The 27,995-nt window shown below is 36.6% G+C and overlaps 3 protein-coding genes across 3 annotated transcripts; all 3 read left to right on the top strand.

Annotated features, from left to right (window-relative positions):
• The first annotated feature begins 216 nt into the window (after positions 1-216).
• LOC128225721 (uncharacterized) lies at positions 217-4,044 on the top strand. The gene is made up of 2 exons (XM_052935628.1): positions 217-251; positions 3,672-4,044. Exons 1-2 carry the CDS (start codon positions 217-219, stop codon positions 4,042-4,044), a joined length of 408 nt encoding a protein of 135 aa, XP_052791588.1.
• Positions 4,045-10,527: 6,483 nt separating this feature from the next.
• Positions 10,528-13,746, top strand: LOC128225720 (uncharacterized protein K02A2.6-like). The gene is made up of 2 exons (XM_052935627.1): positions 10,528-10,864; positions 11,258-13,746. Exons 1-2 carry the CDS (start codon positions 10,528-10,530, stop codon positions 13,744-13,746), a joined length of 2,826 nt encoding a protein of 941 aa, XP_052791587.1.
• Positions 13,747-21,933: 8,187 nt separating this feature from the next.
• On the top strand, positions 21,934-27,129 carry LOC128227707 (heat shock 70 kDa protein 12A-like). The gene is made up of 6 exons (XM_052938477.1): positions 21,934-22,580; positions 23,898-24,000; positions 24,340-24,437; positions 24,739-24,913; positions 25,595-25,729; positions 25,950-27,129. Exons 1-6 carry the CDS (start codon positions 22,227-22,229, stop codon positions 26,873-26,875), a joined length of 1,791 nt encoding a protein of 596 aa, XP_052794437.1. The 5' UTR covers positions 21,934-22,226; the 3' UTR covers positions 26,876-27,129.
• Positions 27,130-27,995: the final 866 nt, after the last annotated feature.

The following is a 27,995-nucleotide window of genomic DNA, read 5'->3' as shown; positions in this document are numbered from 1 at the left end:
TATCGTCGCCCGTCTTCGCACAGGCCGTTACACTTTTGTAAATAAGGAATGGTATTTGATCCATGTTATTTCTAAGCCCGATCTATCCCTCACTTATACACAAGGAGGCTAAAGTGGTCACCAGCTCCTTGGACCTTACACGTCTGCAAATCAGGAATTATGTCTTATACATGTATGTTTCAATTCAATCTAACCGTCGCATAAAGTCATGTCGGCATGTCTGGTGCCCAGCTCTCCGACCCTAGCCGACTGTATTCCTGCCACTGACTCTGTATTATGCCTCAGTATTGTCATGAAATGAACTTATTTTTCAAAACATATGCAAAGTGTAGACTCCCCTAGCTGCTATGTGGATAAAACTTACTTTTCTTAATTATATAACTTTCGTTCGAGGGTCTGCAGTAGGCAAACCTGTCAATAAATAAAGTTGAATCTCTTATTAGTGTGCGTTTGCATTTGCATCTTCCATCAGTCCCAGAATGTAGTTACGATTTAGGACAAAATTTGCTTGAAGTGCAGATTTACCTTGTAACTAAATGAATTATGATAGAGTTGGGATCTCTAATCATAGAAGTACTTGGGGTTTACCTATACGTTTATTATTATTTGTTTTATTGATAAGTTTCCTCAAGTTAATGCATACTTTGATAAGATTTACCTTTTGCGTTTTATCTTTATTAAGGATTGTTGGGATAAGAATGAGGTTTGTGCACATAAACTGGTTTAAACCCCCAGTAAATTTACATTTTACTGACCGTTCCAAGGCGGTACCTAACAATTCTTGATAAACATACCTTTTTTATATAAAGTATATGTATGCACTGTGCTGTGTGTGGAGTTTTGTGCTGTTCTTCTATGTTTCTTGTTTGTAATTTTGTGTTCTATGTCTTTGGCGTTTACCCAGTACCATTAAACCGGGTTTATGTTTAAACTTTTTGCTACTGAGCTTGTTTCTGTAACTTTTTGCATAAATATTGTAGTTACTGCTACACAGAGTAAGTGAGTGTTTTGTAATTACTGCTGCACAGAGTAAGTGAGTGTTTGGTAGTATCTGTTGCACTTAAACTATTAAACTTAAACGTTAAACTATGTAGACAAGCAATGAAGCATTTAGTTGTGATATTTATCCAATAATATGTTTACATGTACGTTTAATGCGATGCATTACGTAGTGTTAATGATCATGTAACTTTGCTTAATTAATAGCCAACAGGGTTTCAACACACTTTTAATTACGGTTTACTTTTTGACAATTTTCTTTACTGTGACATTTGAAAAAGCATACTGTAATGTTTAATTTCTAACGCTATTGAAATACATTCGTGAAGAGATATCCTCTGAAAACACAAAATACTAACTCTATAAAAAGCTATATTGTGGATATTCAGTACGTTCAGTTGATTTGCTGTGTTGGATAACTTCGAGTTGCCTGCGCAAAGTCCATATCGCTCGAGACCGATGCAACGACTGATACAATCGCAAAAATCAACCCAATTACATAATATATCTTTAACTGCATATCTTTGACGTATTTTAAAATTAAAAATTATAACAGTTTTTCACGAACGCATTTTATTCGACAACAAACGTTCAATTTATTTTGCCTAGTATTGCGGATGTCGATCCGCGCATGCGCCCTAGGGTTACTGTGTGATATGAAATCAGAAATAAAGTATGTTAAATTTTAAATTTATGGAATAAAATGTGATATTTACAAAATTGTATTGAGATTTAAACACCACACATTTAAAATACAAGTTACATATGTGTATAGTATTTCTGTTTTGTGGAGAATTCAAATGGAATAAAGACCTAGAAAAAATGATGATAAATTTATCAGTCGAAATATTGTTATTCCTAACACAAAAGAAACTACAGAGCTAAATTCGTTCTGGAAATCGCAAGTTTACCGTTAACTGTGTTCCTGTTTAAGCTGCACTATCACATATATATAAATATAAATATCTGCAAACCAATGATAACTCATATTTCCGTTCGAAAATAAATGTTTTATGGCTTTAACCGTTACTAAAATGCATAAAACATCAATTTTTGAACTTAAATATAAAAAGTTGCGATCTAATTTTTTGTCAGCATTTTCGCAAATCTTGGCTCGTTCCGAGACAAAAATGAAAGGTTGTCAAAAATTCAATCTGTGATAGTGCAGCTTTAAATGGCAACAAAACACACACAAACACATCGAAAAGCAACAAGAGACAAACGCATCAAAAACACAGTAAACATCATTATCAAACTATTTGTTATACATAAACGATGAGTTACCTCCTTAGAACGATGACCTAAAGAAAGGGATTCACTGGGGTTAAAGCTATCACTTATTCGCCACAACATTTATGAATAATTCAATGGTAACTACATGAACGCTGTTCAAGGCACTTAAAAATTTACGACGAATAAGCCAGACTACATGGACGAGCATAAATTTACTAATTTTGATACTCTCACAGTCGTAGCGCCTAATATATATCTGCGATGAAAGGAAGTTTACTTCACTTGATTAAACGATATTTTACATTTCCGGCTACGAACAAAAATTGGTTATATGTGTAACGGTCCGCTGTATGCGGCGGGTGTGCGTTCATAGTCTCCACTTCTATGCACTTGCTAGAAAGCTCAACTGTCCTGTGAGGCATAGTAAGATGGAACTTCAACAAACTTTAAAGCTCTGCTTTCCTGATGGTTGAATTGTAACGGTCCCCTGTAGGCGGCAGAGGTCTACAGCAGCCGAGGTGCGTTCATAATAATATTACGTATTAAACGGAAGTACGTTCATACCGGATGTAAACTTGGTTGGTTATGTGCAAATTAGCAAATCCCGGGCTATGTGAGCATAGGGAAGTTAGTGTATATAAAGACCAGTGGACCCCTTCAGGGTCGAGCATGCTTTTCCCTGAATGGATATGTTGGTGTTTGTTTCATTATGCCAGAAAGCTCGGCTATCTGGTGTTTGTTTGTGTGACGTCGCACGTTACAAATGGTGGCAGCGTTGGGATAATAACAACAGCCGGAACGCTTTCGGCATTTTTAAAAAAATATTTTTAGTTATATCTGCACCACAACTAAAAAAAATTCTATCAGCATACTAGATTCAAGACCAATTATTTGATATAAATGGCATTATTTAATATACTACCAATCTGTACTTTATTAACCGCACCGTCAAGGACTGCCATTTTTGTCCTCGGAGTACCTAAATATGGAACAGTTTTAATTTGTTATTTATTTCTATGTATCCTTTTAAAATTATTGTAATATTTGTTGTTGTTTTGTAAATTATCATTTATTTTATTTCCAGCTTCTTTTTTTGTCATTTTTGTCGGTAAAATTTGACGATTAAAGTAAACAAAATACAGACTGTGCAGTACGAGTATGCTGTGATTGTGGCAAGCATGAAAGTTGCAAGCATGAACTTCGTTGTCATATCCGATGAAACACAAATTTGAATGATACTTGCACTGTTTACGCATACTACTGGTAAACCTGGTTTTCGGAAATTCGATGTACGTATATACATGGAATTTAGTTGCGTCTTAAAAAAGCGGAGAGGCCATGAATGGGGTACAAAGGTTACACACAACTATACATTATGTTGATGATTTCATCAATCTGAGTTCTGAAGTCCATTTAAAACAAATTCATTCCTCAATTAGTCCTGGTCTGCACGAATCACACATCCACTCACCGCCATTCAGAATCAAGTTCAAGGATGTATTTGCCCGTCACGTTAAGAAGGGTCAAGAATTGGTCGCCGGCGAGCCACAATCTTCCCAACGCTATACCCCACTTGAAGCAGACCAGCTCTCGCTTGTCTTCGATGTATTCACATCGCCGGAGGAAGACCCACAATATGTCACTGACGTCGGTAGTGTCCATATCGGTCAGCTTGAGGTCGATGTTCCGGACTCGGGCAAGGAGCGAGGAGTTTGGGTCAAAATGATCTTCGGCGGAGCTGAACTTACTGTGCATGCAACCGATGAAAAAACACAAAAGGTGTCCAACGCCAGCTTTGATTTCCTACAGTGAAACTAAACTTTGAAACATTATAACATATTATTCTTAAATTAAGATTGTGAATGTAATTGGAACGTTGTGTTTTTAAAGCCTATTGCTTGTAAGGTTCTTTAAATAGTTTTGTTATTATTGCTTTACTGTTTTAATGAAATAAATAACGACAAATAAATCCTACGACCTTTTGTAATTATGTATGTGTGCGCCCACGGCTCATTTGAAGAACTTCAGGGTTCAAGTACGACACGATGAATTCCCTTCTAGTTAGTGAACTGATGTGGATTTCTGTCAGCAATTTATCTGTATTGTATAAATTACTCGGTCAACAACTCATTTCAAACTGTAAATAGTCATGAAATACTTGTACGAAAGGGGGCGTATTGGTTCTTATTAGACATAAACTGATTGAGAAGACACTTCAATAAAACATCTTTTCAAATCCAGATGATTTAGGCACAAGATATTGCTTATTAAAAAGGCTTAAAGCTGCACTCTCACAGATATACTATTTTTACAACTTTTTTTTGTCTTGGAAAGAGCAAATATTTGCATAAATTTCTTCAAACCAATGATAAAAGATTGCTGACAAAAAATAAGATCGTAGATTTTCATATTTCCGTTCGAAAATTAATGTTTTATGGTTTAAACCGTTACTAACGGTTTAAGAAAATTGCATAAACATAATTTTTTACCTTTAATATAAAATTCTGCGATCTATTTTTTTTTGTCAGCAGTCTTAAATAACTGGTTTCCATGGACTTTCGCAAAAAAAGTTGTCAAAACGTTCAATCTGTGAGAGTGCAGCTTTAAAATATTGAACCCATATTTCATTGTCAGTTTCAAAGGTTTTTCGATCAGAGTTTCTTTGACAATAAAGTTAAAAGTAAAAAGTAAAAAATGATGTATTTTGGGATCTCTTAACTTACCATGTAAGAAATTTTCATTTCACATTTGTAGTTGAAACAGTTTATATTTATTGGGTGTTTTACAACAAAGTCAAGACACTAATGATAAGTTTATACGTCTGCAAGCATACGGTCGGTGGGTTGGTCGCGCGGTCTGTTGACAAAAGTTGTGGCGCAAAATACTTCCACAGTTTAACGGGGCTAGACACCAGATGGTTTAAAAATCGGCAATTACAGTATTTCCTCAAAACAAACATAAAATTGTCAATGCGACTTAGTAGGGGGCCGATAATACTTTACATGGTTGAAATAATGAACGCAACAATCATGTTACTGCCTCACCTTTGTTTGCTCGATTAAAATAGCGCATAAGGGTTTCCAAGTACAAAACATATATGTTCATGAGTACAGATAAATAATTAAATATACAAACGCTTTTTAAACTTACTGGGATCTACGTGATAGACTACCGTAGTAAATTCTGAATGGGGAAAATGCGCAAAAACTGCAAAGATGTATGTGTCGTAAGCGATAGGATACCTCAGTGAGTGGGATTCAACGTGTTTTACATAACGATGGCAATTCTATGTAAGTTTTTTTTACCATTTATTTATTGGGTGTCTAGCTCCCTTAAGAGGTAGATACACATTACCACAACAATGTGTAGTACTGCCTCAAGTATTTAAATGACCCAGTCAAGTATCCGTGTAACATTGAAAATGAGATTACACATTTGGTAGCATTGGAGTTTGTGGAGCGGACTTCTCTCACTGTTAGACAGGTATCACTATACCTGCAGTGCCGTAGCTACACTGAGGCACACCGAGGCAGCTGCTTTTTTGTTTTTGGGGGCATATTACAATTTCTATAGCTCTAAAAATAACTCTTTTTTTACTTACTGCATTTGCCTTAATGTACACAAACCATCGACCAAAGATACTCCAGAATGCAGGAAATCGCTCCTTGCAAAAAACATAATAAGGGGGGGGGGGGGTGCCCCTGGACGCCCATAGACCGTTCTGCCTCGGTGTTTGTTTTAAGTCTGGCCACGGCACTGACCTGATACATATTATTGACATGTTTTGTACTAGTGCCTGGCGTATTTTATCTTAATGATTTTGGTTTGTGATACAATCATCAAAATTTGCATTATAAATCCTAAAAGGTTACTTATTTGGAAAAACACATTAGTCATCTTTTTTTTAGAAATGGCGGTCATTTTCAAGATGGCCGCCAATCCCGATTGATAGAAATTATTCTAATACAAACGTTGACAAAACAGTTCCATCTAAATGATTTTGGTTTGTGATACAATCATCAATATTTGCATAAGTATTCCTATTATGTTATTTGTTTGGAAAAACCCGTTAGCCATCTTTTTTTTCAAAATGGCGGCAAATTTCAAGTTGACCGCCAATCCCGATTGAAAGAAATTATTCTTTAAACAAAAGTTGAGCAAACAGTTCTATCTTAGTGATTTTGGTTTGTGATACAATCATCAAAATTTGCATATAGGTATTCCTATTAGGTAACTTGTTTGGAAAAACCTGTAAGCCATTTTGTTCAAAATGGCGGCCATTTTCAAGATGGCCGCCAATCCCGACTTTTCTTAATACAAAAAATGACTAAGTAGTTCTACCATAATGCATTTGGGTTGAAACAGAACATTTGCTGTTATAGAGAAACAAAGTTATATAAAACTTTTTTGAAGCTCTTACTTTCACATCACATACACAAATACAAATACAAACACCCAAAACAAACTTACACCATATAAACAAATATAAACACCAGAAACAAACCATACTATCATCAAAATTGCTTTACCACCAAATGATGGATACCTTCCTGGAACGGTCAGTGCTACAAAAGTCCACTTGAACTCGAGTCTAATGTTTAACTTGTTAGTATGGCCATAACGTCACTGTTGTCCCATCATCATGTACGAGCAATTGCTTTTAATTAATATATATAAGCCTTATTAGAGCACGCACCAACATGATAACATTATAGAATAATGCAAAAAAATAACATATAAACTGATGATTTAATTTTAAGTACTCAGCGAACAGATACCAACATCGTCTGTCAACGAAGAAATCATGCCGTAACCACAGTGTTAGCTCTTAAGAGATACTATAAAGTATTTCAAAGACAACTTTCTGACATAACTCGCCTTAACAAGGTTTAAAATGTTGTCTTCATTTAGTAATATAATGAAAGTATCATTGTACAAACAAGATGGAAAAACACAATATACGCATTAGCAAAACAGTGTCATTGGCCTGAAAAGAAAGGTTAAGATAAGTTTGGCATTATGTCTTAGGGCTGCATATTGAACTGGCGGCATTTCAGTCCACTGGAACCATCAAATGATCGGATGGATAGGAGCCGTTGATGAGGCAGAGACTACTTCCTTAGAGACAGCAAAATGCTTTCTGTCTGCTTCAAGTGCCATTAGGACACAGCAAATGCACCAGGTTACAGCTAGCACTCTCTACAAGCTACTTAAAGGGGGCCAATGAATATATTTATCGTTGACTGCTGTAAAAGTCGAAAAACTGAAAGTCCACTTCATGTATATCATTTTAGAAATCTAGTGTTGACAATGGATTTAATAATCTTGTCCCTGGTCTAATCATTCCGTGAAGCAGAATTTACTTTATACCATCAATTATTGTGCGTGCAGATACCACTCTCTTTTGCAAACAACAATGTGAACTATGCGTGATGGCTCCAAATACATCTCAGACACATCTTCAGCCAGCTGCAGAATTCCATAACGGAATATCTGTTGTTCACAAATCTAATCGTGAATTTTCAGCGTAAGCTATTGCAAATTAAAATACCAGACATTACGAACAGAAAGAACACACACAAAAGGCCTTCTATGATAAAGTACAGAAGCTGTACACTAAAATGATATGGGCAATATTACTACTGGGGAGAATTAAACTATTTTACACTGAATACAACACGTTTTGCACATCTTAATGCTGCTGAAATGGTTGCTTCTCATAAGATCACGGTAAAACCCGCTTCAATAAGTTCCTGAAAGGAATGGATACAGTGCTCATTTTATTAGCCAAACAAGAAGAAAACGACATATTTCTTTCGGCGAAAGCCAGAGCCGATAGCGGATTATTCATAGGAAAAAATCTTAATAAGGACGACTGTCGTCTGTTTTCTACACTTATTCTGCCTGTCTAGAGAATGTGACCGTTTTTTCTTCAGCAGGAAAATCAGTCTTTTCCCGCTGCACTGAGTGAAACTGGTAATCTCCATAGCTGCCTGAAATCGCAACCTGGCTCAATTCTAAAGGCTGGTGTCATCATTTTTGCCAAATCGACTTAGTATGCATCACTAGAAGTAGTCTCAAAAGAACAAGCACGTAGTTGTACTTACGCGTGAATATATATTTTGTTTGACGTATACTCGTCCTCTATTTTAAAATCTGAAACACGAACAATGCGAGGAGCTAGACGCAGAGTGACTGACAAAGAAAATCCCACAATATTGGCCTTGAGAGATAACACGCAACAAGACTGAGCTATTTAACTTTCTGACGGATAAGTTTGTGAAGATGTGTCCAAATAATAGTTAACAGTTATAATCACTCACGAAGATGGTATTGTCACCAATCAGTCAATACGTCTTGAATGACACAAACATTGCAAGAATAAGCAGATACTTGAATCTTCTTGCATGCAAAACACACAGCAGCAGACGATTACAAAAACATTATGATTTAAGCCAGCTACACATATGTTCTTGTCATTGCGGTCAATGTTATGCCAATTCTACAGCTTCTTGATGTAGAAAAGCTGCAGGATGCATTCGGTCAAGAATAACACTTGAGGTTCCATACAAATTATGTGTATCAATTGGCCCAGAAATCCAACGGCCTTCTATTTTTCCATACTTTTATTGAATGTGATGTCGTATCTGCATTCCGTTGACAAGGGAAATAGAGTGCATGACAAACATGGAATGTATGCTTCTACTGTTTTTATAAAATTCAACAACAATTGACAAAAAGAATCATACTATTCATGAAAACTTCGTAGTCACTATGTGATAGTTCTAGCGCCACTGATAGTATTGACGAAGCAAAACTGACATTGTTTGCTCAAAAACAAAGGTCATATGAATCAATTCCTCCAATGCAAGAAGCTTTTATTCAATATGTTAAGCGTGCTGCATACTAAGCCAGTTGCATATGGGGCCTATCAACTATATGTCAAATGGAAATCGAAAGCCCTACTGACAAGGGCTGGAAAAATCACGGTGATATGTGGCAAAACTTTTGGACAGCACTTCCACCAAGTGGAAGTGCTATCGATTTAGACTCCCGTGTACAGCTCTGTGTCAATACAATTGTGCAGGCTAGAATGTATTCAAAGTCAGGACTTGTTTTTAAATAAAAAAGAGAAAATAACAGAGAAAAAGCTGAAAAAATAGAAATTAAAAAAGCTTATATTTGAATATATAATGAAACACATAATAACAAAAAACATACAAAAATATACATTACTACCTGAGAAATCAATGTCTTATTTTTTTAATCTGATTTTTTTAAAATATGCAATAAAAAAATAAATTCTGATCAAAACCCGTTTAGTTTGGTAATGCATGTCAAGTTAAATAATAAAAACAGTAATGATTAACTTGAATGGCGGTCATTTTGAAAAAAATAGCGGCCATTTTGAATTTTTCGTGGCTAACGGGATTTTCCGAATAAGTAGATCCAAAAGAGTCTCCATGTCAATTTTGGTGCTTGTACCACAATGTGAACGAATTTTCACTAATCTGTCGGGCTAACTTTGAATATGGGTTTTACACTTTAGGATATGTTTGTTGTTAAATAAAATTTAAGAGATGTATCTTTGATAATTGTAACTGTAGTGTTTATCCAAGGGACGCAATCGATGTCTTGCTTAATTATATGTTTGCTTACTGATTTTCACGATGCGATAATATTATGCCATGCTAGTTCCGGTTTCAAGAAATAAACATGATCAACTCACGAGCTGAGTAATTGTCTTATTTGCTTAATAATCAGAACATTAAATTGGCGACGAGGATGGCCACGCAATTGCCAACGTTTCCACCGTTTGTTGTTCAAAATGCGGCCGGGGAAAGCCAAAATACGGCAGGAATAAGATGGCAGAAATGGATCCAAAAGTTAGAAAACTTGCTGTGCGCCCTTGACATCACTGATGACAAACGGAAAAAGGCAATGCTGCTACACTATTGTGGTGAAGAAACATACGACATCTTCGACTCGTTTTCGGACGACGACAAGGGAATTGGGGCCACCAAGGAAGTCCCAAATGGTGAAGGTAGTAGAACAGTGCCAGACGAATATACCAAGCTTTGCCAATCTTTCAAAAACTATTTCACGCCCAAGCAGAATTTGAGTTTTGACATTTACAAATTTCGCCAGGCAAAACAGGAAGCTGGCGAGTCATAAATCATACAGGGATGCACAGCATCGCGCATAAGGAGACGGGCGTTACGGGACAACTATAAACTAGATAAGTTAATCGAGGAGGCGCGTGCTTTGGAACTATCGGAAAACCGAGCGAGCGAGATGGAGTCCGGGCCAAGTAGTAAGCAGGTCAACGCGATACACCAGCGTGGCCGTGGACATCGGGGTCGTGGTCGTGGTCGCTCCAATACATACTCCGAACATACACGAGGTCGCGGTCAGAGTCAACATTCCCGTGGGCATAGAGGAGGTGTCCGACCTGATACCAATCAGTGTGGGAACTGCAGTAACAATAAGAATCATCAACGTTGCCCTGCTGTCGGACAAGTTTGCAAAAAATGGAACAAAGTAAACCACTTCGATAAAGTGTGCAGGTCTTCAAAACATAAGACTATAAACTTTACGGAGACAACACCAAAACCAGAACATCAAAGTGACGGTAGGTCTGATGAATATGTCTTTAACTTAAGTAGCAAAGATAAAGTGCCATCAGTACATGTTAAGGTTTTCGAATCAAAAATTGAATTCCTTGTCGATACAGGCTCGAGTGTTAATATTGTGAATGAAGATGTGTTTCAAAAATTAAGACCCAAACAAGCACTGAGACAACCTGTACCCTTAATATTTGCATATGGGTCGTCAACGCCATTAAATGTCGTAGTTTTTTTTGTTGCAGAGATGACATTTAAGAACAAATCCATAAAATCAGAGATTTATGTTGTTAAAACGAATGACTGTAGGCATTCCAGCTGTCTGCTGAGGGCAAAAACTGCCCAATCGCTGGACATCATCCACTTTGCTTTTAGCTCTGTTTCCGCTTGTTCTGTTCCAGAGCAGTACCCTCCCCTTTTCGATGGCAAGATGGGCAAGATCGAGGGGACGAAGGTGAAGCTCCACATTGACAAGGAGATGCCTCCAGTTTCGCAGCGTCATAGACGTATTCCCTTTCATGCACGTAAGGATGTTGAGGCAGAGCTCAAGCATCTTGAGGACCTCGACGTAATTGAACCGGTTTCAGGACCGACCCCTTGGGTCAGCCCAGATGTTATTGTCCCCAAAAAGTCTAAGGGTGTCCGCGTCTGCATCGACATGACGGAGGCCAACAAGGCCATCTCACGAGAGAAACACCCTATGCCAACGGTCGAAGACCTGATGGCTGATCTTAACTCTTCTGTTGTTTTCAGCAAACTTGACCTTTCAAACGCCTATCACCAGTTGGAGCTCGACGAAGACAGTCGATACATCACCACATTCTCAACGCATGTCGGTTTGAGGCGTTATAAGCGGTTGTTATTTGGGGTGAGTGCAGCATCAGAGATCTTTCAGAAAAAAAATGCTGACTTGTTGTCTGACATTCCAGGTGCGAAGAACTTGTCTGATGATATTATCATTCATGGAAAGTCACAGGCGGAGCATGATCGAGCTTTGAAGTTAACGTTAGACAGGCTTAGTAGCAGTGGTGCAAAGCTGAACAAAGAAAAATGTATTTTCTCTGTCAACAAGATCACTTTCTTTGGGCATGTTTTCAGCAATGTTGGAATTTCAGCGGATCCAGCAAAAATCAAAGACATTGTTGGTCAGGCAGCCCCACAGAGTCCAGGTGAGGTCAGGTCGTTCCTCGGTATGGCCCATTATGTTGCTCGGTTCATACCGCACTATGCAACTTTAACTGAGCCTTTGAGGCGACTTACAAGGCAAGATTTGCAGTGGTCATGGTCCGATCACGAACAAACATCTTTTGAGAGTCTCAAATCTGCACTCTCAAGTGCACAGGTGATGGTATATTTTGATCCAAACAAATGTACCGAAGTTCTTGTTGACGCATCCCCTGTAGATGTATCTGCCATACTTACTCAAGAAGGCAGAGTTGTCTGCTATGCAAGCCGTGCCTTAACTGATGTTGAACAACGGTACTCACAAACTGATCGTGAAATGCTAGCTGTGGTATATGGTGTCGAGCACTTCCATGTGTACCTATTTGCATCTGAGTTCAAGGTGATCACCTTTTACAAACCTCTTCTTGGTATTGTTCACTCTCAGAAACCAGCTTCTGCTCGTATGGAACGATGGCGTCTACGCCTGATGCCGTACCAGTTTGTCTTGGAGTATCGTCCTGGCAAGACAAATCCTGCTGACTACATGAGCAGACATTCACATGACAAGCCAAATAGGGACAATGCTGCAGAAGCATATGTTGCTTACATAAGTCAGCATGCAGTCCCAAAGACCATGACCTTAGAAGATGTTAGACGTGCCACGCAAGAGTGCACTATTCTGCAACAGGTCATGATTGCGATTCAAAGTGGTAGATGGTGGGGTAGCCCAACTCTTACACCATTTGTTCAATTCAGAGACGAGAATTCTATTGTTGATGGAGTCATACTGCGTGACCATCGTTTGGTCATTCCCGCCTCTCTGCAGCGTCGTGTTGTTGAACTCGCTCTTCATACTCACCAGGGTATATTGAAAACCAAGCAGCTGATCAGAGAGAAGGTATGGTTTCCTGGCATTGACAAACTAGTTGAGGATACTGTCAGAGCTTGTGTTCCATGTCAAGCTTCGTATGCAGGGCCAAGTAAACGTGAACCTGTGAGCCCAACAGCTCTCCCGTCGAAACCTTGGTCCGAAGTCGCAATGGACTTTGGTGGTCCTTTTCCATCCGGTCAATACTTGCTTGTTGTTATTGATGAACACAGTCGGTTTCCGGAGGTTGGGATTGTATATTCAACGTCTGCAAAAGTTGTATTACCTAGGCTGAGTGCCATATTTGCACGCCATGGTTATCCTGATGTTGTGAAATCTGATAATGGTCCACCGTTTCAAGGACATGAGTTTGCAGATTTTGCTGTGACGTGTGGTTTCAAGCACCGAAGAATCACTCCGTTATGGCCTGAGGCCAATGGAACGGTTGAGCGATTCATGGGCACTCTAAATAAGTTTGTCCGTGCTGCTGTTGCTGATAACAGTGATTGGAAAACAGATATTTCCAGCTTTCTCATGCACTATAGGGCCACACCTCAAAGTGCTACTCAAATATCACCCTTCGAGGCACTGACTGGTAGGAAGATGAATGTAGGACTCCCAGAGATTCCTAAACTAGAACCAACTTCTGTCCCTACAAGCCTGTCACACAATGATGCAGTTAGTAAGGCCAAGATGAAGGTGTATGCAGACAAGAGAAGACACACCACCCAATCTAATCTGTCTCAAGGTGACCATGTCTTAGTCAGTCAGCGCAAGCTAGATAAGCTTACACCGCCTTATAACCCAGACCCGTATACTGTCATAGAAAAAAGAGGTAGCATAGTAATATGGTCGTGATGGTCATACCATTACCCGCAACTCTTCACATTTCAAACCGGTTAAAGCGGAACTATCAGTCCGGGATGAGGACTTGGGGCCTGGCGCAGCACAGGATCCCCCTGATGAGTTCCCGGAGCAACCCGTTCCATGCCCGCAAGCTCTTTCTCCTGTAAGACCAATGCCCACTCCTATCTCTTCTCCTGCTCCTCCTAGGAGAAACCCCAGTCGTTCAGCTGGAATGCCAAAGAGATTTAATGATTTTGAATTAGGCTAAGTTTAGGGTTAAACAGAGCTTACTAAATACAAGTTTAGAGAAAATGTTTTTGACAAATAATCAATCAGTATTGTTTTAGTTTGCAAGCTATTTTTGTACAGTTTACTCTAATGTTGTAAAATAACAAAGTATAAGTCTTCCTATGTCACCAAGTATTCATATTGGAATAGTTACCTAAATATCTTTATTAAAGGCAAAATAGAAACGAGATAAAACAGCACTGATTCATTCGTCAATTCGTTTGTTCGTTTATGCTTTCATTTATGTTATCATGTATATATGTATTCCTTCGTTCTTAATTCATTCATGCATGTATTTGTGTATTCATCCGTTTGATCGTTCAATTTATTTATGTACTTATTCAGTTCATCATGCAGTTATTCATTTATTCTATCGTTCGTTCGTTCGTCTGCTCATCAATCATTCATTCACTCGTTCGTTTATTCATAATTTATTCATTCGTTCGTTCGTTTGTTCGTTCGTTCGTTCGTTCGTTCGTTCGTTCTTTCGTTCATTTATACAATGCACTATTCCGTGTATATTTATCACTACCCTAAAAGAGGTGCATATCCCTTGTCTGAACAGCTTTCCCATCTAGAGGATCCGTCAGCTATTACCGGCCAAACAGTACTATCACATAGTTTCTTGAATGCATTGTATAGGACACTACCAACTGATATGTATTACATTTTGCTATCAATAAACCAAGGGTTCTAACTGCACTTTTGACTATACATTTAGACAGTATAAAATGGCATTTTATTACAATCAAAATTTTCAATATGCAACAGGCCTATGAACATAAATTGAATTACCACTTTAAGTTCATCTTCTCCTAATGAAAACGTCCAACCGTTACGAAGTGAAGTGGTGGGATAACGCTTGATCGTGGTGGTTCACACGACCAGAGGTAAGATATTTCATAATGTATTTGTTTTCCTCTACATTGTCGCCGTTTTCCTAATCATTCGGGATAAACACGACATTTTGTATGAAAAGTATGATCCTCCAGCGTAAAAAGTAAAAAGAACAGCGAAAAACACAACCTTAAAATGGCGTGTATAAGAGCTGCATATTGGTATCGGACCTGTCGCTCGTCCGTACAACCGGTTTCTGATAAAAAAAATAGCTTGATCGGAATGTTGGTCATGACCAGTACGAACCCTTGTTGTTGATTTTGTGGTCAGTGAGTCAAAGATCAATGTCATGGCAAACTTGAGCTGACAATCTGTTTCGGCTCAAATAGTGAAAACCGGTTGGGCCAAGGGAGATCAAACTTGGTATGCTGGTTGGTCATACACAGTTGCTGGTCGGCGTTATTTTCGTTCAATTTTATTACAAACAGTATACGAGATTTTATATTCACTTCTTACGCAAAACACATCTTTTCTTTTCCGTCCTTCCCCTTAAAAGACATTGTACTATTTAAGTAAAAAAATGGTCTGCATTTTGGTGTTTCTTATGCATATTCATTTTACCATAGTTTCATAAGATGTTGACTTGGGCAATTTTTGGAAGTAAGGCGGGGGTTTGGGGGGGGGGACCTTATAAATAACATTTTTTTTAAACTTATTATTTTGTGATGCCTTATTGTATTTCTTTTAATGAGAAAAATGCCAGAATAGAGTCAGATATGTGCCCACATAACTATCTTCCCCCGAAATTGCTCACTATTTTAAACGAAAACGTTGTGTTGATCGATCGCGGAGCCAGGGGGTCCCATCATGGGATTACAGGAAATTTAAGCAAGTGCCCCGAGGGCAGATTTAATTGACACCTGTATATTGAACGCGTTTAAAAGGTCTAATTTAAGGGAATGTTAATGAAGGCATGAAAATCCCCTGATGTGCATCCCCTGCTAATTGCACTGGTATCACAGTAGGGGCCAATTTCCTGTGTATTCGTTTCTTGGCTCAGGCCCATTTGGGATGCATTTTAATAGTAAAACCCCTGAAACTGCATAGCAGGATACTCAGATTTGAGATCTGATAAGACGATTAGGCAATTAGATTAAGATCATTTAAAAGAGTTTGTCTACAAATACACGTTGTTGTTTTTTAGAAGGATTAAACTTGGCCTTTAAATTTAGGGCCTGCAGCGAAGCAGATGTCGATTGAAGGTCCAAAAATTAAAATATTTATAAAAATTATATTTAGTTTTGAGGTTCAATATTTAACAAGCATGAATCATATATCCGTTGCACCATAAAAATCTATATATAAGGAATCGAGTATTTATTACGAAAGAATATTTTATTAGACTTTCAATTAAAAAGAAATTCATCCACTATTTTTCATTATGTTTCTAAATAACTTTCTTGTTTGACAAAATACCATAAATTACTCTCAAGACATTGTTAAATATGTAGTCTGTGGCATTTTGACATAAAAAAACCCCAAAGTAATTATGTCGACAGACTTTTCCGAAAAAAATGTGAATCAGCGCTTTTTTATCCAAAATCTGATAAATCTTCTTTTGTAAAACATGCCACTTAGAACATATGTTTCACTCCCAAAAGAGATCGCTCCACAAAACTAAAAAATACATGGACTTTTTAAACGTCTTAGTTTTTTTCCTTTACCACCCACTTTTGCCCTTTAATACGTACGAAACAATGACCATGTAATCGACTTTACCTTACGACTTCTTCATATCTTCTATAACATGTATATTGCTTGCCATGTGATAATATGAGATAAATATTAAGGTTTAATATTTGTCACGTGGATTGCCGGTTGTAACACATGTAACCGTGGCAATAAAATGTGAAATTGAGAGTGTGTGTGCGTGCGTGTCTGTTTGTAAAATTTGAATACTTAACGTTCAAATTACAAAAAGATTTCGGTATTTGAATGTTATCGATTGAGACATTATATATGTTAAGTGCGCCGCTATAAAGCTTCCAATAACAACGAATACTTTATATTTACTTCCTGGTCGAGTAATCTTTGATCATACTGACTATATGCGGTGCCATTGACATTATACCAGTATTGGCAAATCGGGATATACGTAAATATTTCAATAAATAGTTCAACAATTATCAGATTGTTTTTCAAACTGTGTTATCATTGTTGAATACGAAACTCATAGGAAAGTGATAAGACATTAAATAAGGCTAATAATAGGACGAAATCGAAAGTAGAAAAATCATTTCCTACTATAAGTGAATTATTGAAATGCGTTTGAAATAAATAAGATATAAACGTGCTATTTTACACACACAAATCAGGAATAATTATGTCTAGCTCGTCTAAATCGAAGAAAACCGTCTCTTACATGAGAATGATTTGCCCAAAATTGCAACAGAACAATTTCAGGGGCGTAGCCAGCGTTACACACTTACGCACATGCGTAACATCAATTTGAAAAATGAAAAAAATGGTCAAACATGGCATCAAAGTCGAGGGTTATGTTTTGACATCAGAATAAAACCTTAAAGGGTAGATCAGCTATAGAAAGCATTGTTTCTCTGTGCTAGATAGCTAACACAGCCTTAAAAATCACTTAAAAAAAGTTCCGTGGGGAGCAGCCCCCCCCCCCCCTAACCTCCTACGGTTACAGGGATTCCCCATCCCATAGCCTCTCACATTTAGTACAGCCTGGCTACACCCTTGAATTTAATTAATTGCCAAAAAATATCAAAATCCTGTCTACATTCTAGTATTTTGATTTTTTTTTCATTGAGTAAGACCCTTTTGAGTTATTTAAACACTGTAAATATCCGTAGAGCTATATGCATAAATACAATATCGATATCCCCAGCATGCACAATCTTTTACCATTGTTAATTTTAACATACAAAAGATACTGTATTTCACACTTACCTAAAAAATGTGTAGACAATGATAGAGAATAATTAAGTGGCAGATTTCAAATCAAGGCATTTAAGGCTCACCAGGGGCTTAGCACCATCCAGATAATACAGACAGGCTAGCTCCATGTCCTAATGCCAGGATCATTTATAGTAACTTTATCTTGTTGAAAAGTTTAATACTTGACTAGTCCAAATAAACAGCAACTTCAAAGTCTTCGACAAGTTTTGTTTTGGCGAGTCTTCATGTCCACATCCAACTTTTTCTCCTAGCTAAGAATGACATTTCAAGCACTAAGTTTATTTAGTTCAAATAATTGTACATTAAATGATTTTTTACCATTTTTGATATGGCACGTCACATAGTGAACACATCTATAATTTTCGACTTGATGTATATTGAGCTTCAAGATGACGCGCATCAGCTAGATAGGTCCAAAATGGCAATGCTATGTTGACAGAAGCTGATCGGAATTTAAGTGTTTAATGAAACACTTGTGTAATTATACACACTTGTGTGATTAAACAATGATATTGGCTAAAGATAAATTATGTGAAACTTTCGTGTTCCTATTTTGCAATGCAATGTTAAATATAGAAGTGTTGTTACAGTTGAAGAAAAATATTTTACTATGGTAGGAATCAGATCAACATGGCATAAAGGGAACCAAATTATGCACTGGTCAGTCAATTGTAACCACGACAACCCCCACCCCCCCCACCCTCAGATTTTGGGAATAGCGGAGACTTGGACTTTCAGTACAGCCAACACCGGCTAGATTCCATGCCATGCGGAGACGAACAGTTGGTAAAATCCCCACCAAAGTCCCTGCACCCCGGGGACTCTAGGCAAGGCCAATTACCCGCTGTATTTAAAACAGACAAAACCACCGCATTCACCCGGCAATGTGCAGTTGGACTAGGCAATATGGGGCCACCTGACAAGCATAAACACGACCCATTTCACCGGCTATTCACCGTATATCCCCGGACCTGGGTTGGCCGTGGTTACAATTGACTGGTGCATTTTAAAGAAAATCTGAAGTACCTACTGTACTGTAATGTATGTTTTATGCAGGAAGATGACAACTGTGACGCAGATGCAAGTTGTTTCGAGTTATTTATATTATCATTATTTTTCACATCAATATTTGCAACAATTATTGGCACGAAGCAAAACGATGTCATTGCTTTTTTGATTTTCACTAAGTTTGTATTTCCGTGTTTTACTGCAACTTACTTTTAGTCGTGGGTGACCTTTCACCAGATGTATATCAGTCATTAATTGTATTGCGTTAAATTCAGCCAATTTGACCACAAGGTGATGATGTTATTCAATTAATTATTTTTACTTCTCCTTTTTAGCACTAACAATCCATTGTAAAACTCGAGTGTGATGCCTTAAATCCAATTTGACATCGGAAATTCCACGGACATGTTTTGATTCATCCGCCATCTTGGATAAACCGGGTCATTTTGGGTCATGCCATTAACACATCATATTTTAATGATTTTACTTAAAGAGTCTACAGCATGATATAGATTTTAAAATATTTCGATAGTTCAAAGTATTGAATTAATTATGTTTAGCAACAATGTACTTCAGTATTCAGTTCGAAACATTTACGGATTTATTTTTATCGATACAGTAAAATGGCCGAGGAGTTCCGAATGCATTTTTGTAGTAATGTAGTGGAACTATTTCCATGTAGTAGTCAATATTGGCGAAATGATTTATCAATATAAAAATTTGATTTCAGTACCAATTGGCAATAAATTATACATGACCCACTGCTCTCACTATTCGCCCAGACATTTTAGAAAAAAAACTATGTAACAGCCACTTTAAATCAGCTGTGTATTCAAAAAAATGATGAGAACTATTTACTGAGCGCTCTGGCGTTCTTTGGCTTGTAATTTGCTCGGCTGATGTGCCTACTTAGGACGGGCCCTGAGGGGCACCGTCCAAAAACGACGGAACAGTTGAGCGCGCTGTCTCTGTGACAGCTCTTATTATAAAAGATGATTGCACTGTGATTAATTTCATTTTTGTGATATTTTTTTTCAGAACTTAATTAGTAAATTCTTGCATTATTTTGAGTCGATAGGTTAGCATAAAAGATTATTGTAGGTGATTCATTTCACTTTTTGTGATTTGCTCTGTGATTACATTTGTATGTTTAAGTTTTACATGTAAAAAGCCTGATCAGTATTACATGCTTTATCAATCTTATAAATGCAATTGTTTCACAAACAAATGCGGATATTTTTTGTTTCATATTGATTTGATTCATACTCTGTGTTTACTGTGATCCGTTTGTATATCAAATATCAGTTTTATTTGATTAATCATCACTATTATTGCCATATAATAACACTGATTATTGCCATATAAGTGACGTGTCAATAAAGGATAAAGGCACAACACATATTTAATCAGAAACAACTTGTAATTGAGTAATGACTACACACGTCATTCGCCGGCTATAAATGAACTACCCAGTAGCATTAGAAGTTCCATATGATCATATCGATAGTCAACATTGAATGTTTAGGAATCCCATTTAGGATGTAACTAACGTTTTTCAATTATTTCTCCTCGCCTTTTCCCTTCTGACACCCAGTGCCCTTTTTGTAATGAATTTCGATCCAAATATACTGTACCACTCTTCTTCCTTTTCGTCGAACGTATATCGAACATACGGTCCCTGAAATGTGTGGATGAGATAAATTATGTATGTTTTCTTCATCTTACAATATAATATTTGGTGTTTTAACAAGTTTAACGATTGACATACTTAGAGATATTCGTGACATGGGATTTGGGTGGGTTTTAGCCCTATCAATTGTACGTTAGATCTTGGCATCCGAAAATTGCCCTAGTATTTTTTCATTTTAGACACACATCCTAAAGTGACTTCTTTCAGCATCTTACTTGACAATAATCTCCTTTACAATGGTCGAATGCCTTGAAACGCATGCCGCACATTCTCGGTCACATTCTGGTGTTGACATGTTTGATTTGTCGAGAAAATTATACACGTGTGTGCGTCCTGTGCGAATACATATGTCCTGCGAATAGAAAAAAAAACATTGAGATCACGAAGGCTTTATTTGCACCCCCTTCAAATTTAATTTTAAAAGTGTGGTCGTTCGCCTAAAATTCTCGAGTGTGGTCGTTCGCATAATTTGATATTTTAATATTGCCTTCAGAAACATCAATACCCCTTGCAAATGTACTCTTAATGGTATATATTTGCTTTAATAAGTTTTTTTCGTAAAGAACCAGGTGAAACTAGCCGTTTTGTTATTGTTTTTGCAAGATATACAAAATATGTGGTCGTCTGCATCCTCGATTCCAAATTTGTTATGAATGTTTCAAAAACTACGACACAAAGAATATCAGACAGTATACCACATGAAATCGGAAATTATGTGCCGTACCATGGGCTAGGTCTTGTTTTTATTCGATTCTAGATAATAAAGACAACGTCAAAAACATACGTTTTGTTGTCTCAATTTCTTCGTGGTCGTTCGCATTTGTGGTCACGTGATTGTTTTTGCTCCCTTACAGTGTAATGTGAATGCTGCTTGATCCAAGATCTGAAAAAAATCTTCTTTGGTAAAATTTGTTTAACTCCTTACTACCCCAAAACATGTCACAAAGAATATATGTTTCATTCCCCAAAATGATCGCTCCTCAAATAAATAAAACATAAACTTTTTAAACGTTTTTGACCTTCCCCACCCACTTTTGCCCTTAAATACGTACGAAACAATGACCATATAATCTACTTTACATTTATGACTTCTTCATATCTTTTATTTTGTTATCACAACATGTGTATTGCTTGCCATGTGATATTATGTGATATATATTAAGGTTTATCATTTGTCACGTGGATTGCTGGTTGTAACAAATGAAACCGTGGCAATAAAATGTGAATGTGAATGTATATATGTGTTTGCAAAATCTAACAATACTTGACGTTTAAATTACAAAAAGATTTCGGTATTTGAATGTTATCGATTGAGACATTATGTATGTTAAGTGCGCCGCGATAAAGCTTCCAATAACAACGAATACTTATTTACTTCCTGGATGAGAAATCTTTATTCATATTGACTATATGCGTTGTTATTGACATTAAACCAGTATTGGCAAATCAGGATATATACCTAAATATTAAATAAATATATCAACATTTATCAGATTGTTTTTCAAACTGAGTAATCATTGTTGAAAACGAAACTCATAGGAAAGTGATAAAGACATTGAATAAGGCTAATAATTAAGGACGAAATCGAAAGTAGAAAAATCATTTCCTATTATAAGTGATTTATTGGAATGCATTTGAAATAAATAGGACTTATACGTGCTATTTTAACACACATAAAGGAGGAATAATTATGTCTAGCTCGTCTAAACCGAAGAAAACCGTCTCTAACAAGTTGGTAGTAGCAGCTATCGACTTTGGTACTACGTTTTCTCGATACGCTTATTCCATGAACCACGATTTTAATGAAAACCCATCTAGAGTGACCATCAACTCAAACTGGGTGGCTGGGGGACAATTGATTTCTAATAAAACGCCGACCGTGCTTTTACTGAACCCTGACAGGACGTTTAAGGCGTTTGGATATGACGCGGAAAGTCAATACGGAGAACTTGCGGCGCAGGACGCTGAGAGAAACGATGGAAAATTATTTCACAAAGAGCACTTCTACTTCAGAAGATTAAAGATGAAATTGTACAAAACAAAAGTAAGATTTTGTAGTTGTATATGAGTGTCGGCTAATCTTACTGTTTAACACGCTGGTTATATTGACACTTATCAAAATCAATACATACACATGTGAAACAAACATACATTTTGAGTGATAAACCTTTTACTACTTACTAAGTAATATATTTATGCAAAATATTAATTACTAATAAAAATGAGTGTAACCGTGTATTTAATAGCTGAAAATGCAATAATATTTAATGATTGATGAGTGCTTAAATATTTACAAGAGTTTCAAGAGTTTATTGGCGAATCGGCATGTTTGCCTTTGGCAATTTACAAAGTATCTAATTATGGCCAAGACACAAAAGTATATTGATTTATAAAGCAATTATGTGATAACATTAGATATATATTCACAAAAGCAATATCCTAATAATATATACGAAAATATATACGAAAAAATAACCAATAGAAGCAGCTAAACTTCTAGCTTTTCTTGTCTTAATTTCATAGCACTATATATAAACTTTTGTTTAAAGCTAAGTTTTGAAAAAATCCCTCTTTACTAACATCAAATATTTAAATTTAGCCATATTTGGCCAATTAAATTGAATATGATGTTTGTTTTTTCTAAGATCTGAATAGGCTGTACAACAAAGTAGAAAATGGTATTCAGACTCCACAGTATCATGTGAACAGAGTTTACATTTTCTGTTTTCTCTGTTAATATTCGTATATCGACCAGTCTCTATTTCCAGTGAATGAGATGACAGTCTAAATTCTGATAATTCTTTTCGGTGTTTATCATTTTTGACACACGATTAATATTCTTCAAATAAAAATTCTTTTTTAAATCTACTATAGTATTCCATTTTTGGTTGGGATGTTAAGTTATCATACCACGTTTGAATATTTTTGGGTTAACAAAGGAGAATAATTGTAATCTGTATTAAACTCAACTAACAAGTTACCATAACCTATTTACAGTGATCTACTATAGTCTTATAAGGTAGAAATAACATGTTCTTTGCGCCTTTCTCTCAAATGAAACTCGGTATCTTTCATAAGAACCATTGTTTTCGACATTTATTCATCCCTTTTGGTATACCAAAACAATTGTAATAATTGTGGTACATCTTATTTGGGAGTAAGAGTGCATCTTTAAGCAATAGCCACTACTCTTGACAAGCTGATAAGATATCAACACAAACGTACGAAAATAGGTGGATAGTATACACAACGAATTAAACGAACAGGTTGGCAATAAATTGGATCGATTTGTGTTAGGATTAAGTTCGGTTATTTGTTAGAATTTGTATGCTACATTTTCAAATTGATTTATTCCTTTCAGAATTTAATGAGGAGTACAGAGATTGAAGACGAACAAGGGAGAAAGATGAATGCGATAGAAGTATTTAGCATCTGTATTAAATACTTGTCAGTTCAGAAAACTAGTTAATAAAAGGTAGGTTAATTATCAAATGCGATTTAAAAAAACAAAAGTCAAACCCACTAGCCATTGGCAAAACTAAACTTTGCTTACTTATCAACTAGGAAGAAACATCAAGAATATTTGTACTGGAATTTTACTTATATTAAACATGAATGAACTCATTCGCAATTAAGTGTGGCACTACTCCCATTTTAAAAAAACAACAACTCCTTTCGAAACTGTTTATCGTTCCGTTAAATAACATTTTCAAATTGTACCAAGCAAGTCATCAAAGATAATTTCCCTTATGAAACATGTCATTTTGTAATTGACAAACAAACGATTACATACTGTTTCAGAGTTACGCAGATCAAAGAAACAGACATTCATTGGGTGATAACAGTTCCCGCCATATGGAACGACGCCTCAAAGCAGTTCATGAGGGAAGCTGCAGAGAAGGTATTTACTTTAAAAGTAAATACAAAATACAATATTCGGTTATTTCTAACAAATGATACTACATTTTATTTTAACATACAAATTGAAAGCCCAGTCGCCAAGCGCCTATATTATGATCAAACGTAATGCCGTAATCCTAAAGCTTAATTGTAAATCGATAGAAAAAAAGCACATGCAAGACGTCAGAGACGCAATTGGTATTGAACTGGTTTCGGATAATCAAACTGTTAACATTTGTTCAAATACCAATATATTTTACGAGTATAGACATTTTCGTTTACCGCATCAATGTCATCCACAGACCGGCCTTAATGGTAGCCGCCTAACAATAGCACTTGAACCTGAAGCAGCCTCGCTGTTCTGTATGCACGTTCCTGTTGACAAGATGGCAATTACTGGAAAACCTGCTGTCAATAAGTCGCCGCAGATTTCTGCTTTTCCGATAGGAACGAAGTATATGGTGGTTAATGCAGGAGGTAAGCGTTTGATATTTCCCATGGAAAGAAAAACTAGCTAGAACATATTAGTTGAAATAATTTTATAATGTTTAGTCTTCTAAATATGTTCAGTAATTGTTTCTTTGAAATTTGTAAAAATATGTGCTTTCAATAAAGTTAATGAATATAAAGTATATTAGAAAGTATTTAGTGTATTTCATAAGATCAGTTAAAAAAGTGACTTAAGATAGGAAAGGAATTAAGATGTTTAATAAATACCAGCCCAGTAATCGTAAATGCAGGTTTGGCTTCATGCGATCTCAAGTTATGTGAATAAAACGGTTTTTCAAAGGTACTTGCAACAGAGATGATGTTAGTTACTTGATTTTGAATTTTTTAAATTGAGTTCAATAGTTTACTTTCTTTTATGAACAAAGACCAAACAGCAACTTTCAGATAATCATGTGCACAGAATTTAGTCAATCCAGGCCTTACATACTTTAATTCCCAAAAGCGTTACTAATGCTTTTCCTGGAAGCTAAAATATTTTCTGTCACATTTTCAAATAATATTAATAATAGAGCTATTTTTTGTGGATGTTTGTAATTGTACTTTGTTCACATTTTACACGTTTTTTTTAGTCTGACCATTAAAATCGTGAAAGTATTCTTTTCAGGTTGTCGTATATTGAGTGTTTAATTTTTCTTCTCAAATGTTCAGGCGGCACAATTGACATCACCGTCCACGAGGTAATTGACGAAGGTCACCTGAAGGAGCTCAACTTGGCCAGTGGTGGGGCGTGGGGAGGTACTATGGTGGACAAGGCATTCGAGGACTTCATTATTAAACTATTTGGTAAGTATTTGGTCATTGTTAATACAAATACAGCGTTCTATTGTTTAGATATCTTGATTAATTTGGGCGCTAGTGCGTAAGCATGTATTTGAGACAAAGCATCATATATGTATTATAAAATACAATATACACGTGCCGTTTATTGCATGATTGAACAAAGATTAATTGAATGTTTGTTTCAGAGACTGTTGCTAGCATTATGTTTTATGGTTCTTTACAGGAGGTAAAAGTTACGAAGAATTCAAGAAAAATCATGTTGACGATTTAGTAGACTTACAGAGGGAATTTGAATTAAAGAAACGAAGTATTTCAGTGAGTAAAGTAGGAAAAGAAACGTTCAAACTCCCTGTGACCCTGAGTGATTTATACACAAAGTTGATGAAGAAGAGTCCACAAGATGCTATCAAAGACAATAAAGAATTTGCAGGGAAAGTTACCTATACAGCTGGAAAATTGAGGATTGACTGTGATGTTATAAGAAGCTGGTTTAAAGAATCTTGTGAAAAGACGATTGAACATGTCCGAAATTTGTTGAAACAACCAGCGAGCGCTGGAACAAACACAATTTTGATGGTCGGTGGATTTTCCGAGTCTATGATGCTCCAAGAACAAATGAAAGCTGCCTTTGGCGATAAAAGGTTAATCATACCTGAAAATGCTGGATTGGCTGTGCTGAAAGGTGCCGTCATGTTTGGACACGATCCGTTGACGATTGCTTCGAGGATTGCCAAATGTTCCTATGGTATTAGCGTGTACCGGGACTTTAACCCTTCCGAGCATCCCCAAGGTAAACTTGTACGGCTCGGGAGCAGAAAAAAATGTAAGGATATCTTCGCAAGACATGTGAAAAAAGGGGACGAATTAGTCGTTGGCCAAGCACAATCAACTTCGCGGTATTCGAAACTAGAAGAAGACCAGATATCCCTTGATTTTGACATATATACTTCCCCGGAAGATGACCCAAAGTTTGTTGACGGTGCCGAGTGCACATTCCTCGGAAAACTCGAGGTAGAAGTTCCGCACGAGAAAAGTAGAGAGACAGGGGTGTTCGTCAGCATGATATTTGGCGGCACAGAACTGACTGTAATAGCGAAGGAGGAGAAAAGTGGTAAAACCAAGAAAGCCACGTTTAATTTTCTGAAATAAAGTGTATTATTTGTGTAATTAAGTTTAGAAACTGTGAAACACATGTATATTGTGTAAGAATGTGAAACCTTTTATTTACTGTGACCTTATATTTTGAATGTTTAACGTTAATCGCAAGTTGTTGTGTGTATCTACTGTTATTGTTGGTTGTAAAAAGCGATAACTTTGTGTTTGTTTTTTTGATATATTGTCTGGTAATATTAGTACATTGCACCCTTAAGGTTTGTAAAATAGTTGCAAAATACATAAATTGAATAAAGAATCAATGCGTTCTTAAGCAAGTTTTATTTTCTTTAAGGGGCTCGCTTAGGTTTTGTTAAATGAAGTCCTTTTAATGACGAATTTAAGTGTGGAAAATCATAAGTTGCTTTTAAACTAACATACTGACGGTCGGAACTCTTGAAAAGACGTTGAAATATATACTAAAATCTGGGGCGGTTCCAGGAGTTGACGTCAGAGAGGACACAACTTAAGGTGGAACGCGACTATGATTTTTTTTTCGAGTTACTGTCTGAAAATTGGTATACGAATAGAATAGCATATGCCCAATTAGGAACTGTTTTTACATTTTCAATATTCGTAACAGTTTTGAAACTATGACTCCTCAAAATATACCACTGACGTCTTTTTGAGACGTCTCTCATATGTTTGCGTTCCAGCTACAATAACCGATAGTTTCACCAATTCTTCGTTTACTGCTAAGAAATTTAAACCTCAAGTGCGTCTTCTGAAAACGTTTATATATTTTTCTTTCTCTTGTTGAACGTTATTGTTTCTAAATTCGTCTATAACGTCACATTTTTCGTCACACGCACACACACGCATCTCCCCCGAAAGCGAAATGTATATGGTGTAAGATGTAGGCAGCGGGTTTTGCCCCCCCCCCCCCCACCACCCCACCCCCACCAGAACATTTTAACAATTTCTGTCTGTTATGGTGAATTTTTAGCGTTTTCTTTCGTTCTTTTTCTTCAATGACATTTAAACTTTGGCAATTTAGCTAATGCAAATATTATCCTTTAACTCAACATTTTGAATAGCGTTAGTAACGCGATAAAACAAAATGCTTCCAACGTAAAAATATCCCTCGCCTATTATAGAGTCAGTCTTCTACATGTAT

Source organism: Mya arenaria, chromosome 3 (assembly GCF_026914265.1).
Source record: "Mya arenaria isolate MELC-2E11 chromosome 3, ASM2691426v1".
Taxonomy (NCBI): domain Eukaryota; kingdom Metazoa; phylum Mollusca; class Bivalvia; order Myida; family Myidae; genus Mya; species Mya arenaria.
The sequence above is the reverse complement of the archived record's forward strand: the minus strand, read 5'-3'. Positions and strand labels throughout refer to the sequence as shown.

What these genes read in the sequence shown, in the direction of transcription:
- LOC128225720 (XM_052935627.1), top strand. Translation starts at nt 10,528, where the DNA reads ATGGAGTCCGGGCCAAGTAGTAAGCAGGTCAACGCGATACACCAGCGT. An exon ending in ACCAGAACATCAAAGTGACG is followed by an intron (nt 10,865 to 11,257) that starts GTAGGTCTGATG and finishes GTTCTGTTCCAG; the next exon opens with AGCAGTACCCTCCCCTTTTC.
- LOC128227707 (XM_052938477.1), top strand. Translation starts at nt 22,227, where the DNA reads ATGTCTAGCTCGTCTAAACCGAAGAAAACCGTCTCTAACAAGTTGGTA. An exon ending in CTTGTCAGTTCAGAAAACTA is followed by an intron (nt 24,001 to 24,339) that starts GTTAATAAAAGG and finishes ACTGTTTCAGAG; the next exon opens with TTACGCAGATCAAAGAAACA. An exon ending in TGAGGGAAGCTGCAGAGAAG is followed by an intron (nt 24,438 to 24,738) that starts GTATTTACTTTA and finishes TGTCATCCACAG; the next exon opens with ACCGGCCTTAATGGTAGCCG.
- LOC128225721 (XM_052935628.1), top strand. Translation starts at nt 217, where the DNA reads ATGTCTGGTGCCCAGCTCTCCGACCCTAGCCGACT. An exon ending in CTCTCCGACCCTAGCCGACT is followed by an intron (nt 252 to 3,671) that starts GTATTCCTGCCA and finishes TTCCTCAATTAG; the next exon opens with TCCTGGTCTGCACGAATCAC.